The sequence below is a fragment of the Schistocerca gregaria genome, chromosome 8, assembly GCF_023897955.1.
Source record: "Schistocerca gregaria isolate iqSchGreg1 chromosome 8, iqSchGreg1.2, whole genome shotgun sequence".
Lineage (NCBI taxonomy): Eukaryota > Metazoa > Arthropoda > Insecta > Orthoptera > Acrididae > Schistocerca > Schistocerca gregaria.
In genome coordinates this window covers 186,441,200-186,457,714 of record NC_064927.1, presented here as the reverse complement: position 1 = coordinate 186,457,714, position 16,515 = coordinate 186,441,200, and the positions used below count along the sequence as shown (strand labels likewise).

General features: G+C 45.1%; 1 protein-coding gene across 1 annotated transcript in view; it reads left to right on the top strand.

Moving 5' to 3' along the window:
* Positions 1 to 253: 253 nt before the first annotated feature.
* LOC126284023 (protein takeout-like) overlaps positions 254 to 16,515 on the top strand; it is a 76,003-nt gene continuing 59,741 nt past the window's right edge. The window contains exon 1 of the mRNA XM_049982573.1: positions 254 to 536. Within this exon, the coding sequence (XP_049838530.1) occupies positions 446 to 536 (91 nt within the window). The 5' untranslated portion in view covers positions 254 to 445. The remainder of the gene's footprint in view (positions 537 to 16,515) is intronic.

The following is a 16,515-nucleotide window of genomic DNA, read 5'->3' as shown; positions in this document are numbered from 1 at the left end:
CCCGACCGGACCTTGCTTTCGGAATATTCCTCACAATATTAATAGCCAGCAGCACAGCTTCCTACACACTAGCGCCTCGTTTGCAACAACCATCACAGCACCGCATCGAGCACAGGCACTGACTTCCGTAATACAGGTGTCTCCCCTGTTGATAGTGTACATTTTCCACGAAAGCACAGAAACACCAGCGGAGGCTCGTCTTCTGGACGCGAGGCACCTCTCGCCAAAAGACCGGGCTCGTTCATGGCAGGAGGCAGTGTACAGTCTGCGGCCGCGCGTTCGAGTCGTGTAGGCCTCGCGCCTGTGTGAAGAACTCTCGGGCTTCGAGATGACGCGCGGACAGACGGAGGCTGGAGTCTAGGTGTTGGAGGGGGGACTAGGAGGGGGAGGGGGAGAGAGGGGCGGCGTTATATAGTGGCAGCGCGCGTGGGCGGCCGCAGCCAGCATGAGGACCCCGGCGGAGACAGCGTCAGCAGCGGCAGCCCTTCTGGTGGCGGCGTGCGCGGTCGCAGCAGCGGCGGCACCCAACGAGCTCCGTGAGTACTCCAGCCGAGCAGCCGTCTAGAGGCTGCACCGCTACTATGTAGTTAGCCGTGTGGGGTGCTTCTGGCAGTGCGAGAAAGGTTAAACACATGTGCGTGCGAGCCCCTGAATCGACTATCAAAGTCAGAAACTGGACTTTTACATCGATACTCTGCAATCTATTTTACTGTGAGTGCTGGAGGGTATTTTTATAATCACTGCCTTTTCCTTCCTGTCCTGTCCCATACGCGCATCGCACGTGAGAAGAATGTCGGTATCAGGGCTGTTGCTACGCATTTTGCCGCACTAGTAGAGAATTTAAAAATGCGCCCCTCCCTTCTTTACTACCAACGGTCTCCCCAATATACCCCTCCCCCCCCACCACCACCACCACCGTCACCACCATCATCCAACGGCACAACAATGCAAATGTTCTATTATATTTTTAATCATTAAACTAAGGTGATCTGACGTTCTCATTTTCCGTGGAAATTTCTCAGTATTCACGCTTTGTCCTCATTTCCTTTAAACCGAGTGAGGAAATAAATGTCCTCAACTTCTTATTATTTTTCGTCCTCAGTTTTTGAGGTGTCTCAATTTCTCATCTTTTTCATTAGTTGTAGTCGTTTGCTCAGTTTTTTCGCTTTTTGATTTTAAATCAATTTTTTTCGCCCTTAGCCACCTAGTCTTGACTATTGAGGAAATAAATGTCCTCAATTTCTTATTATTTTTTGTCCTCAGCTTTTGAAGTCTGTTTATTTCTCCTCTTTTTCATTAGTTGTAGTCGTTCGCTCAGTTTTTTCGCTTTTTGATTTTAAATCAATTTTTTTCGCCCTTAGCCACCTAGTCTTGACTATTGAGGAAATAAATGTCCTCAATTTCTTATTATTTTTTGTCCTCAGCTTTTGAGGTGTGTTTATTTCTCCTCTTTTTCATTAGTTGTAGTCGTTCGCTCAGTTTTTTCCCTTTTTGATTTTAAATCAATTTTTTTCGCCCTTAGCCACCTAGTCTTGACTATTGAGGAAATAAATGTCCTCAATTTCTTCTTATTTTTTGTCCTCAGCTTTTGAGGTGTGTTTGTTTCCCCGCTTTTTCATTAGTTGTAGTCGTCTGCTCAGTTTTTTCGCTTTTTTATTTTAAATCAATTCTTTTCGCCCTTAGCCACCTAGTCTTGACTAGTGTTAGAAACGGCTCTGGTCGGCTATCTTCGTATCTACAAGGGGTGGAAATTTAATAGTGACAGTTATTTATTTACAATTTGTACATAATCGATACAAGATTCAAAGTTTTACTGACCTTCAAAATAGTCACCATCATCGGGTATATAACCCATTGTCAGCGGCGTTGAAGTCGTAGGTCACTCTTAGCAGCGACAGTTGTCTTGATGTTTCGAATGGATCTGTCTACTGCCCCACGAATCTGTGTAACAGTTCTGAAGCGAATGCTATGAAGTACTTCCTTAATCTTGGGAATCAAGTCCAAGTCACAAGGGTTCAAGTCCTAGTACTGTGGTGAGAAGTACAGCGACGATTTCTCCAGGACCTCTTCATCATTTCCCAGAACAATGCTTGGACTCATATGGCGCAAGATGTGACTGATTTGTTGGATCTATGAGGTTAGGAAGTGCTGTACCAGCCACCATACTACCCAGAATTGAGCTCTTGTGACTTAAACTTGATTCCTAAACTATCAACACAACTGGCGCTCCTAAGGATGTCCTACGATTTCCATATCGCTGACAACGCGCTATAAGTACTCTAATGCTGGTGAATATTTTGAAGGATAGTAAAACAATGAAACATGTATCCATTTTGTGTGAGCTGTAGATAAATAATTACCACTACTACAATTAACAACCCTTGTAAATTACTAAACGGCTTAGCAGGTCAATAGGACCCGTTTCAAGTTGTAGGCTGACAACTGTTGGCCTCCAGGAGGAACAAAAATTTGATTTTCAGTATTTTGTATTATAGTTATTGACCGATTTAAAAAATTTAAAATGTTGTAATTTAGAGGTAGGACGTAATGTTGAAGGTTAAACACGGTAAGGCAAGTATTACGGTTTAAAATGTGTATATGTTTGAGGCAGCATAACTCAAGGCGTGCAAATACTCAGATTATACCCATCTAGTATTTGAGGATGAGAGCACTTAGTGACTATCAGCAAACTTTACGACACTTTTCACTTTTTATGGTTGACCCTCCCCCTCCCCCCCCCTCCCCCGAAACAATGATTAAAGGGAAAAAGTTTATCTGCTTACTACATTGTAGCTTTTATTGCAGTAATACTTCAGTATTAGGTATGACGTTATAGTTTTTTCCTTCTTTATTACCGAGGCAGGATTCGAACCTGCGACAGTAGCGATCGCGTGGTTCTAGACTTTTATATATATATATATATATATATATATATATATATATATATATATATATATATATATATATATATAAGGATAAATCTCTCTATTATTCACTCACTACTCTTGTTTCCTTCTGTGAATTACTCTCCTAATCATTTATACACTCCTGGAAATTGAAATAAGAACACCGTGAATTCATTGTCCCAGGAAGAGGAAACTTTATTGACACATTCCTGGGGTCAGATACATCACATGATCACACTGACAGAACCACAGGCACATAGACACAGGCAACAGAGCATGCGCAATGTCGGCACTAGTACAGTGTATATCCACCTTTCGCAGCAATGCAGGCTGCTATTCTCCCATGGAGACGATCGTAGAGATACTGGATGTAGTCCTGTGGATCGGCTTGCCATGCCATTTCCACCTGGCGCCTCAGTTGGACCAGCGTTCGTGCTGGACGTGCAGACCGCGTGAGACGACGCTTCATCCAGTCCCAAACATGCTCAATGGGGGACAGATCCGGAGATCTTGCTGGCTAGGGTAGTTGACTTACACCTTCTAGAGCACGTTGGGTGGCACGGGATACATGCGGACGTGCATTGTCCTGTTGGAACAGCAAGTTCCCTTGCCGGTCTAGGAATGGTAGAACGATGGGTTCGATGATGGTTTGGATGTACCGTGCAGTATTCAGTGTCCCCTCGACGATCACCTGAGGTGTACGGACAGTGTAGGAGATCGCTCCCCACACCATAATGCCGGGTGTTGGCCCTATGTGCCTCGGTCGAATGCAGTCCTGATTGTGGCGCTTACCTGCACGGCGCCAAACACGCATACGACCATCATTGGCACCAAGGCAGAAGCGGCTCTCATCGCTGAAGACGACACGTCTCCATTCGTCCCTCCATTCACGCCTGTCGCGACACCACTGGAGGCGGGCTGCACAATGTTGGGGCGTGAGCGGAAGACGGCCTAACGCTGTGCGGGACCGTAGCCCAGCTTCATGGAGACGGTTGCGAATGTTCCTCTCCGATACCCCAGGAGCAACAGTGTCCCTAATTTTCTGGGAAGTGGCGGTGCGGTCCCCTACGGCACTGCGTAGGATTCTACGGTCTTGGCGTGCATCCGTGCGTCGCTGCGGTCCGGTCCCAGGTCGACGGGCACGTGTACCTTCCGCCGACCACTGGCGACAACATCGATGTACTGTGGAGACCTCACGGCCCACGTGTTGAGCAATTCGGCGGTACGTCCACCCGGCCTCCCGCATGCCCACTATACACCCTCGCTCAAAGTCCGTCAACTGCACATACGGTTCACGTCCACGCTGTCACGGCATGCTATCAGTGTTAAAGACTGCGATGGAGCTCCGTATGCCACGGCAGACTGGCTGACACTGACGGCGGCGGTGCACAAATGCTGCGCAGCTAGCGCCATTCGACGGCCAACACCGCGGTTCCTGGTGTGTCCGCTGTGCCGTGCGTGTGATCATTGCTTGTACAGCCCTCTCGCAGTGTCCGGAGCAAGTATGGTGGGTCTGACACACCGGTGTCAATGTGTTCTTTTTTCCATTTCCAGGAGTGTATTTGTCTAACTCTTTGACGCATCGAAACTAGGTAATCAAATAATGACTGATTCGAATATTTTAAATACTTAGGACAGATTAAAACCTGCCTTGGAAGTATCACATTCATAACTTTGTTAATGAACTCATTAGTGTTGTTTTACTAATGACACTAGTCTACCGTGCGTGTGTTGCTGAAACGCGAAGGCTTGCTCACTTCCAGTCTGTTACGTCTTAAGGTATCATATTTTGGAGCAAATCTGTATATTCAGAAAGAACATTCTTAACTCAGAAAAGTGCGGTCTGAACTACCTGATATATCAATTTGTAACTTCGTGGAGAATATTTCTCAATCGCTTCGAAGTCAAAATTTGGCCACCGCTTCAGATACGTTCCGTCACGCGATTTTTGATTAGTAATATGGATGTGATACCATGCTAACTGGCCCTTACCATGCACTTCTCAGTAGTTTGTAGAGTATGTGCGTAAACCTTGACGTAAACAAAGAATAATACAAAAGTAAGTGCCACAGTCACTGAGTGAACGCTGTACGGAAAAAAGATTTAAAGTCGGATGATATTTCATTAATCATCGTTCAGGAATATTTCTACACGTTTCACAATCAGCTGGATTCAAACTGAACTGAAAAGTCCGAGTGATAAATCCCAGATTTTCAGATCAAACTTGGAAACGTTTCTTGTGCCACACTCATTTTGCTCAGCAGAGGAGTTCCTCTCAATCATTGGCTGCAACGTGTTGTCAGGCAGTAGTAAGATGCCGCAGGGAAGACGGCAGTTTAAAACCCCGGCCGTCAACCCAGATTTAGATTTTCTGTGGATTCCCTAAATCGCTTATGGCGAATGCTGGCATGGTTGCTTCGAAAATGATACAACCTTTCTAGTTCGCCGTCCTTCCCTAACTTGAGCTTTTGCAACATCTCTAATCGCCTTTCTATCGACGGGACATTAAATCTTAATATTACAGTTTTCAACACCACCGTCAGCTGTAGTTCCATAATCAGTTTACTGGCAACCAGTTTCGACGATACAGTTCGTCATTATCAGGCCCGCTAAATACTCTACATAATGGTTGAATTTTCGCGAAAGACATCAGTCAAAAAGTACCACGGGAAAATAACCGGTTTCCGCGTCAGCTCTTGTAGCAAGCAACCACACTGGTGAGATCGCAAATAGGTTATTGGCAATAACGCCCACTAAATATATAGTGGCTGAACTTTCCCGAATGACGTCAGTCAGAAAGTCCCAAGTGAAAATAACAGGTATCCACGTCAGCTATACTTCTGTCTGCGGTCTCGCCGTGTGTGGTTGCTCACTACAAAAGCTAATGCGGATACTGGCTATTTTCACGCGGGGCTTTCTGATTAGAGTCTTCGGGGAAAATCAGCTACTATATATTTAGTCAGCCTGTTGATGACGGAGTGTATTGTCGAAATCGGTTGCCAATATATTGATAATGAAATTACAGCCGACGGTAGTGTTGAAAATTGTAATATTCCTACTGCTGTTGTCCTCTTCACCTACTTAACAAGGATGTATGTGCGGAAATTAAACGTTGATCTTTCTTCTTTCCGTTTGTGGGGTGTGACACCAGTCTGCATGATATCATATAATTGGGAATAAATATGTGGTTCTTACATAAGTTTTTAAGGTCATTACAAGAATGTTGTTAGTTTTCTTATTTCAGCGCAAATGGAATAAAGTTTATTTTATTTTTGTTTAAAAAAATTTTATCGTGACAGCAAGATGGATAGACGAAAATGATCTGCCTCTTCATTTGAATAGGGTAGTCGCTCAAAGCAAACGCGTTGGTGTGCAAAGGTGTGGCCAAATCGGAGAATTTTGTCTAGATATGAAAACACCTTGTATGAAACGCTTATAGATCACAAAAAAATATTGTTACCACAATCATATACCAAGCTGGGGTTGGTGTAAGACTTTGTAAGAGCACTTCCACAAGATGGGTGCCGCTCTAAGCACCTTTCTATGATCATTCTCCTCAACAGCCAAAAATTCACAAGTCAATGAAGGACCACGAATTTCAGAATAGAATGAAAGTTAGAGAAAAAGATGCAAAGCCGGGTAGAGGTGCACGGGCTGCCTCCAGGTATGTAATCGAAAAATATCTATGGAATAAAAATACATCCAAATAAAAAGAACATTGTCAAAAGCATGTTGGGACATTTAAAGAAATTGTCGTTACGACATGAATGAACAAGTCGGTTTCCTGCGCTCCCAAATTGACGGATTTACTGAAAATCTGAGACATTATAGTGAACATCAAGGAAACGCTTTCACCAATATACCAAAGTTATGTAGAAGAGGTACCAATGAAAACGGAATGAGAGTGTTACAGACTATTGTTTGATGTTGAAAGAGTAAAGCAAAAGTGAAGTTCCAGTGAGCAAATAAAAAAAGGGTTTGAAAATTGCATGTAACTGAATACTCACAATGTCCTTAAGAAAACTGTTTGCAGTGCTTTTGGTTCGTGCCAAAAAATTAGACAGTAAATATAAAAATACAGATCGCCAGGAGGAATGGTCAATGTTCAGAGATATGACAGGAATGATCACTAGAAGCAAATAAGTCCATTAAACGTCGGTCCTAAAACGCATATCTTAAAAGTTATGAGCACCTCTTCATCTTCCACACGGTGAAACAAATCTCTTCTACTGCAAGCTCTTTGACTTCCCTGTTTTGCAAGAAGTGGCCGTATGGACCAAGACAAGAAAGAAACGTTCTGTACACATGGACTCTTATAGCCGTAAGAGCTATGTGCTCTTGTTCAGTAGGAGAAATGTGTTTTACAGCAGCGAAGATGAACAAGTGCTCATAGCTCTTAAGGAATGCATTTTGAGCCCATGTATATTCAACTTTTTTTTCTTGTCTTCGTCCATACTACCTCTTTTCAAAGTAGGGAAAGCAAAGGACTTACTTAAGAAGAGATTTGTTCCACAATATCAAAGAAGGGGGACACCCTCTTAACTCTTAAGGTGTGCATTTTAGAGCCCATCCTCACTATACTTTTTTGCTTCAACTGTTCGTTCCTGTCACAACCCTGAATATAGCCGTCCCTCTTGAGACGCCCTGTATAGATCCAGTGTAGTTGAGGGGATACAGCTTTAAAATATGAGATCACATTCTGCGAAAAATCAAATTAAATTAATTTTCTAATAAGCATTATAAATATACTCTAGAATATCTATTTTTGGAAAATTAGGTGACAAAAATTTTAAAAATGCTGGCTTGTGTTGTTTTGCCTGCTGTCCGAAGGACCCGGTGTTGATTCCCGGTACTGCCTGGGGTTTTTCCTTCGTGGGAAGACTGGACTGTAGTGCACTCAACCTTCTGAGGCCAATTGAGGAACTTCTTGAGTACGCAGTAGCAGTTCCAACGTTAAGAAGCCCAACAACGCGACAACGGCAGGGAGAACGGTGTGACAACCCCACGCCCCTCCGTACCTCCGTACAACATCCAACGACGCCATTGGCAGAGGGTGACATGCCGGTCGATCGGTCCTGATTGGCTAGGGCCAGAACGCGGGGCTTTTCTTTGCTTTTTATTTATTGTATATGCTATTTATAATTTTTCTTTTGTGTTTTTAGTTTTCACATTCCTCTTTTTAAAATTTCTTATTGCCCTTCTGTGAATTATTTTGTGACACACTCGCTGAGTAACATGGTCCCACGGAGCTTGACGCATTAATTTTAACTGGAATTAAATAGTCTCTCCACAGCGTTCATTAGTGTTAATTGCAAGAAATTTCACTTTTTGTGTCACCCGCCTATGTAGCCGACGGCTACCAAAGCTACCTTGTTCCATGTCACTCGTCTTGGAAGTTATCGCTTCAAATCTTGCTGACCGAATTTTTTTTTTCTGAGTGTTTCTTGTTAGCCAATGACGAGTGATGGCCTATTAGTTGTGATCACCAGACGTCATACCAGTCTCCTAGCATAAATGATAAACACAGAGGTATGACACTGTTGATGATGATCCGAATATGTTACTGGGACGTTAAATTCGATCTTTTTTGTTGCTGTTCTACAACAGTAAACTGTGTGACAACGCGAGTTTTCACCTTCTCCCTTCTCCGGCGTCATTGCCAAAGCAAGCACAAGCACTACACTATATCCTCACAGACCTAGTGACGAGCGGGTGTGCCTTTTGTGTTCCTTGCACCTGATATCCACTGTTCTTATCGTCTGGCTAATAAGGACGTGCCACGCTGATAAGGTGTATTGTAAATGGCTGGAAGCAGATAAAGACAGATGACGAAATCAGCCATTGCAGAACACTGTCTAGAACTAGATCATGCCATGAATTATGATGAAACCAAGATTCTAGCACAAATACCCAGATGTTGGGAAATTGTTATAAGGGAATCGATATAAAAGTAACTGACAATCTCATGAACCGCGACATGGGGTACCAGCTAAGCAGAGCCTGGGATCTTGCTCTGAAATCGTTAAAGGAGCAGCGGGCCAGCTGCAGCACTCCATGAATAGGAGAACTGAAGGCGTGGATATAGAAAATGATGTCCAGACAAAATGCCAGGCTCTTCTGACCGAAGATGGAACGTTCGGGAGCGGGTCCGACGGGCGCGGACCGCAGAGGAAACGCCCAGTACAGGAGTGGACGGAAAACGGAACGACAGCGCTGCAGCAAGTCGCGGCGAGCAGGCACGTACCGCTGAGGGAACGCCTGCAACCGCCGGTGGAGGAGGAAGGCCACAGACATAAATACTGGACCAGGTCCACTCTATGAGCAGTCTCAGGTCGCACCTGAGGAAGGTTAAGAACTACGTTACCGAAATATCGCGCAAGAACGACGCTGATATCCGAGAACACCCGACAACCGAACATGTCGATGCATTTGATGTTATTCTGTAGGTTTGAGGCTGCTTTGATCCAAATCCATGTTCGAGTTTTTCCTGCTGCTAATCAGTTTCTGGCGACACGTCTGTCACAGAAAAAGTTACTGGGCTGTGTCTTGTTGGAATGTGGCGTCTGTTGTGTGTTCAAGGACGAGTACAGCTTTGGCGTCCACAGTCTCCAAGTAATGGCCCTTGGAATGATCCCTATTTCGAAGACCTCTTGTCATTATGACCCATGCTGACTCATGCGATGATGCCTGTGAGTCGAGCGTCGTAACGCATGAAACCTCTCGCTGTAATGCAACCATTAACCTTCGACAATTCATGCTACAAGGACACTTGTGAGTGTGCAACATGTGGTATTTTGAGAAAAGTCTCTTATAATTGACAAAAAAATAACGCTTGTCCAGGCGTTAGGTGACCACTATGATGCCACATTCTTTTTCGGAGAGTCAGGCAAATGGAGTGGCATAATGTCTACAGGAATCGTCATTTATGAAAAACTCACAAATTATGAGAGTTCCCAGGCCTGGCACCAAGACCTGGAATGCTGCAGACGACAGAGGGAGTCCCTTCCAGCAGAGCAGCCTGGGCAACAAGTCGAAGCTCCGTCAAATATTGTCAGTATTTTGGAAGACATTCTCATATCACAAGATACACTGTGCCTTTTCTTGCCTGTCTGTTCAACTCATATGTCAAGTATTGAAAACAAATGGTAGTGTGTGTGGTAGGTAAAAGACACGTAAATAGTTGATAATGTTCCGAGATTGTAGCCATTCGTCGTCAACTACAGCACTCTTTCTTCAGGCCACAAGTGCCCCATTGGGACCATCCGACTGCCGTGTCATCCTCAGGTGAGGAAGCAGGTAGGAGGGGCGTGTGGTCAGCATGCCGATCTCCCGGTCGTTATGATGGTTTTCTTTGACCGGAACCGCTACTATTCGGTCGAGTAGCTCAATTGGCATCACGAGGCTGAGTGCACCCAGAAAAATGGGAACAGCGTATTTCGGCCCAGACGGTCACCCATCCAAGAGCCGGCCACGCCCGACAGCGCTTAACTTAGTTGATCTGACGGGAACTGGCGTATCCACTGCGGCAAAGCCGTTGGCTTTTATGAAATCCAGCCTTCCGCAATAATAAATCGTGCTTCAAGTATATAAAAATGTCTGTTGTCTTGGTGGGCTGCACGGGGTAGCCATACTGTCTAGGGCGTCTTATCAGGGTACGCGCGGCTCCCCCCGTCGAAGGTTCGAGTTCAAATGGTTCAAATGGCTCTGAGCACTATGCGACTTAACATCTGTGGTCATCAGTCGCCTAGAACTTAGAACTAATTAAACATAACTAACCTAAGGACATCACACACATCCATGCCCGAGGCAGGATTCGAACCTGCGACCGTAGCAGTCGCACGGCTCCGGACTGAGCGCCTAGAACCGCGAGACCACCGCGTCCGGCGAAGGTTCGAGTGCTCTCTCGGGCATGGGTGGGTGTGTATTGTCCTTAGTGTAAGTTAGTTTAAGTTAGATTAATATATAAGAAACTATCAGCCTCGATTGCGGTAATGAAACCAACCTTCACCTAGATTTCAGCCCAAATAATTGAGCCTTCTTCAGAAGATATACCAGAATCTATAATTTTTCTAACAGGGCATGGTCTAGAAATAAGACTAAAACAGCCTAAATAGGCTTATTCACATTTTAAAACTGCGGCACATAAGTACTAAGTCAACACTAAGACTTAGATCTACCTGTCTTTAACTAAATGTTGTCATTGGCTCACCTGCAGATGCCTGACAAGTGCCTAGATGAACATCATGCGTGATAGTGAACGACTGGCTGCCATCATAGGATGTCGTCAAGTATTCAGTTCACAGGGAAAGGCACACAAAAAACAAATGTATTTCGTGAGTTAGTAACAACGAAATGTAAACAGGAAACCAAACTGCATGGCAAATAGAGCCTCAGCAGCTCACCGAGCATCTCTCTCATATGTCGTCATGCGTAAGTAAGGTTTCAGACGTGTGCCTTGCTACGGGTAGACGTTATAAGGTGCTAGTTTGCGTGTGCTTTTATTTTCTCAGTAATGTAGCTGCGTTGTTCAGAGCCTTTACCACTTATTTGCATCAACATTACTAACATACGGCATATATTAAACGATTTTCCTGTGATTCCCTCGTAATGATAGCAATGTTTTTTGATGTGTTATTCCTGTACAGACGGAGGGGCTGCTTATGCAACAATAGTGGTGTGGAAAACTTAAAGATAAATATAACATTCCCATGATTTACCACTGTCAAGTAACACAGCTCGATGAAACTGGGACTATACATAAAATGCAATGCTGCAGTATAGCACAGAAGGTAACAGACAGAAATACATAATAAGACGAATCTGAGTGACAGTTTTACTGAAAGACAATAATTTCAATGAATTCACCGCGGTTTATGATATTATAATCGGTGGGACATTGTTCATAACAGAGTGCGTGATCACTACAGACGGCAGCGTATGATATCCAACGCGCTCTCATGCTGGCCACAAGGTTGTTAATGAGTTCTTGTGCTAGGGCGTCCCATTTCTCCACCAGCGGTGTTGGCAACTGTTGGATGACGTATGGCCAGCTCACCTCTCTCCCGGTCGTTATGATGGTTTTCTTTGACCAGAGCCTCTACAATTAAGTCGAGTAGTTCCTCAATTGGCATCACGAGGCTGAGTGCAAGACGAAAAATGGCGACAGTGCATTTCGGCCCAGACGGTCACCCATCTAAGTGCGAGCCACGTCCGGCAGCGTTTAACTTCGGTGATGTGACCAACGGGTGCGTGTGGACGCACTGCAGTATGTCTGCCCAGCGCCTCCCACACATCCTCGGTGGGAATTAAGTCGAGGAAACGGGCAGGCCAATCCATTTGCCCAATACCCTCTCGTTCCAAGAACCAGCCCACCTGCGCTGTTCTATGCGGTCCATAAAAATGAAGTCAGGACTGAACTCAGCCGTAAAAAGACGCACGTTGGTAAGGAGTACAATGTCACAGTAACTTTGACCGGTTAGTGTACCGTGTTCAAAGATTTGGAGGTCAGTACACCCACATTATAACATCTGGATCACGAAAAAGATCGTGTTCGACAATGTCCGAATCGGTCTTCCGCCCTTCAGGTGCGAATGGAACGGGAAGTAGCCCTGACGACTGTTACACTGGGAATTACCCTTTGCCAAGCACTTCAGAGTGCTTTGCAGAGTGTAGGTGTAGATGTAGATGTACCGTTTCCATATTAACTCCACCCGGGCAACGCATTTCGTAAATCACAGTCTTTTTCGGCCAAAAGTGCTCTAAGCGACACGTGGAAATGGTGTGCGTGCTATCCGGAAATACGAAGTTTCGCAGAAAAACGTACCAGAGGGGTCAAAATGGTAGCAGTCTCAAAAAAAAGCAGATTTTATCGTCTGCCTTGTGCCTACGATGTAAGCTACGACGCCTGCGGAGCTCACTCTGACGGGGCCGCACCGCGTGACGTAATACGGGCGGTGGGGCGCGTAATAACTGAAAGCGACAAGGAACACCTACAGGCAGACTAGACTGGTGCAACAACGGGGTCACGGCGCCTGAGCGTTCCACAAAGACTAGCAGCCGCTTCTTCCAGCCGGCTCTCCTAACCTGCCACCTCTGAGACATGTACGGTGAAACCAAACCCATCGACAGAATTTCGAAGGTTTATCGTGGATATGTCCTGATTATTTCGCTATAAGGAGCCCATGGTCTCTGGTGTCTCGTTACAGAGTAATAATAGAAAGTTTTATTCCGATTTTTATTCTAGTTAGCTTTGTTTCCGTGAAAACACATCGACAACAGCGAGAAAGCCTATAAATGCAAAATACAGAGTAATATGAAGGCCGCCAGACGAAAAGGTACTATGATATGTGTGCGGCAGGAACGCTGCAGAACGGCATCGCCGTGCCCTCTTCCACAGCGTTCAGTAAACGCAAACACATCGGCCAACTCCTTATCAGTAAACCTATCCGTTCTGCCGTGTATCATAGCCAATGAGAAACTTACCCCCGGAAAAAATAAACCCGGGACAGAACTGAGCAGTCCTGATTGCAAGCTTGGGAGCTAAGAGTAAAGTGAACATTACTGTCGGCAACAGCAACTGAATGAAACACGTTGGTTTCCAAACAAGGCCAAGGCGCATACCGTCGATAACTGCACTGCTGTGGGGAAGGAGACCAAATAGCGAAGCCATCCATCTCACTGGATTAGGGAAGAAAGTCGGCCGTGTTCTTTTCAAAGGAACCATCCCGGCATTTGCCTGAAGAGATTTAGGAAAATCACGGAATACCTAAATCAGGATGGCCGGACGCGGGATTGAACCGTCGTCCTCCCGAATGCGAGTCCAGTGTGCTAACCTCGCTCGGTACAGCTGTGCAGGTGTTTTCACTGCAGTACAGGTACAAAGGTAAATGAGGACAAGAAATGAAACGAAAAGCAATGAATCTGTAACGAGCCACCAACGCGACGGACACGAATGTGTGTCATATTTGTTGAATGCTGAGCCAAAGCAAAAGCGAAAACAAACTTCTCAATAACGTTTGGATCGTTTTTAAATGCATCGAACAGATTGTGTGTGCCGCTTTATAACTGTAGATGAGACAGGGGTCAGTCACTTCATTCCAGATATGAAACAGTCCTCAAAACATTGGAGAGCACTAAAACAAGCGAAGCAATATTACAGCAGTTGAGATAAACGCCCCGTCGACGATGAATTCATTGAAGATGGAGCACAAGATCGTATTGGGAAAATACGAGTATATCGGCCATGCACTTTCAAATGAACGACTGTGACGTTCACCTTAAGTGATATAAGGATATCACGGCAAACCGATCTCTACGTGGCGGGTTGGGATTTAGAAACACTTTCCTCCCGAAAGTGAGACAATTGCCTTAGCTCTGAGCCACCTCGCTCGCTCAAAACAGGCGAAATCAACTTCATCAGGCAGAAAATTACGGACAATGTTCTTTTGGGATTCAAAAATTATCGACTACATTCAAAAAGACAAAAACTGAAGACTAGTGCTCATTTATAGTCCAACTGAATGAGAGAATCGTGAAACGATATTTGGAATGGAAAAGAAAATTCGCAGTGGCACCCCACCTGCCTGCAAAAGAGCATTGTAAATAATAAAACTGACCAATTCTAAATACAATTCGTTGCAATATCCGCCCTGTTCGCCACATTTTGCTCCCAAAACAAAATAAAATTTGTGAACGTAAAACATTTTGAGGTTAGGCATGAGGTTACATCAACTGTAGCTGGATAGCTCGCAGATCTCCCGAATTCACTCTTCATGGTTTAACCTGTTCACCACAGAAAGTCAGACGAAATGCATTTACCTGAAATAGGAAAGATTAAATAGGTAAGCGCATTTTTTACCCAATAGACCGGACCTCTCGTAACCAGACCCTAGAAGCGACCACCTAGGCGTCACGCCGTCCGTCTAATCGGAGTTTGTGAACGATTTCATGTTTACAACAGTGATTTTCGCCACGCGCACTATGTCGGCAATCAGCCGATCCAGGCGGCACACGGTGCGACTGTACGAACGCACTGTTCTTTCCTCTGTGGATTATTTTCCTCGCTTCCTCTGCAAATTCGAAGCGGTGCGTCAACGGTAATTGCGCTTTTGCAGCGCTCTACAGGTTTCTATCGATATCATATACGAAAATGTAACTGAGAAAGAAGTTCATAAAAATGTAAGTCCGGGGCACAGCATTGGATGAAAGTGGAATGTGTATCTTCTGAAATGTCAGATGTGGTGCTAAATAAGAATGTTAAAAGTGCAAGAAAGAATAGGTGAAGATAATAGTCCGTGGAATACATTTATCAGAAGAAAAGACAGATCAGCGAGGCGTCTGCTCCGGCGCAAAGGAACTTAGAACTTGGCGATGGTAGGACAGTATCAAACAAGTCCAAAGACTGATGATTTTAAAAAAATACCATCCTCTTTGTCTGTTGTGAATGAAAATTCTTCGTGCTCAGCTATTGCTTTCCAAAGAATTGCATTGATGAAATGATAATTAAATCGACACCCTAGCGGCGGCAACAGGCGTTAATATACATCATTGGGGACATGATGAAAATGTGTGCCCCGACCGGGACCCGAAGCCGAGATCTCCTGCTCACATGGCAGACGCTCTATCCATCTTCTTTTTTTCGATATTGTTCGTTGCATTTGTTCGGTGCGGATGTCCCATGACACCTGTTCTACATCTACATCTACATACATACTCCGCAATACACCATACGGTGCGTGGCGGAGGGTACCTCGTACCACAACTAGCATCTTCTCTCCCTGTTCCACTCCCAAACAGAACGAGGGAAAAATGACTGCCTATATGCCTCTGTACGAGCCCTAATCTGTCTTATCTTATCTTTGTGGTCTTTCCGCGAAATGTAAGTTGGCGGCAGTAAAATTGTTCTCCAGTAAGTCTCAAATGCTGGTTCTCTAGATTTTCTCAGTAGCGATTCACGAAAACAACGCCTCCTTTCCTCTAGAGACTCCCACCCGACTTCCTGAAGCATTTCCGTAACACGTGCGTGATGATCAAACCTACCAGTAACAAACCCAGCAGCCCGCCTCTGAATTGCTTCTATGTCCTACCTCAATCCGACCCAATAGGGATCCCAAACGCTCGATCAGTACTCAAGAATAGGTCGTATTAGTGTTTTATAAGCGGTCTCCTTTACAGATGAACCACATCTTCCCAAAATTCTACCAATGAATTGAAGACGACTATCCGCCTTCACAAGTGCCATTACATGCTTGTCCCACTTCATATAGGTCTGCAATGTTACGCCCAAATACACTCCTGGAAATGGAAAAAAGAACACATTGACACCGGTGCATCAGACCCACCATACTTGCTCCGGACACTGCGAGAGGGCTGTACAAGCAATGATCACACGCACGGCACAGCGGACACACCACGAACCGCAGTGTTGGCCGTCGAATGGCGCTAGCTGCGCAGCATTTGTGCACCGCCGCGGTCAGTGTCAGCCAGTTTGCCGTGGCATACGGAGCTCCATCGCAGTCTTTAACACTGGTAGCATGCCGCGACAGCGTGGACGTGAACCATATGTGCAGATGACGGACTTTGAGCGAGGGCGTATAGTGGGCATGCGGGA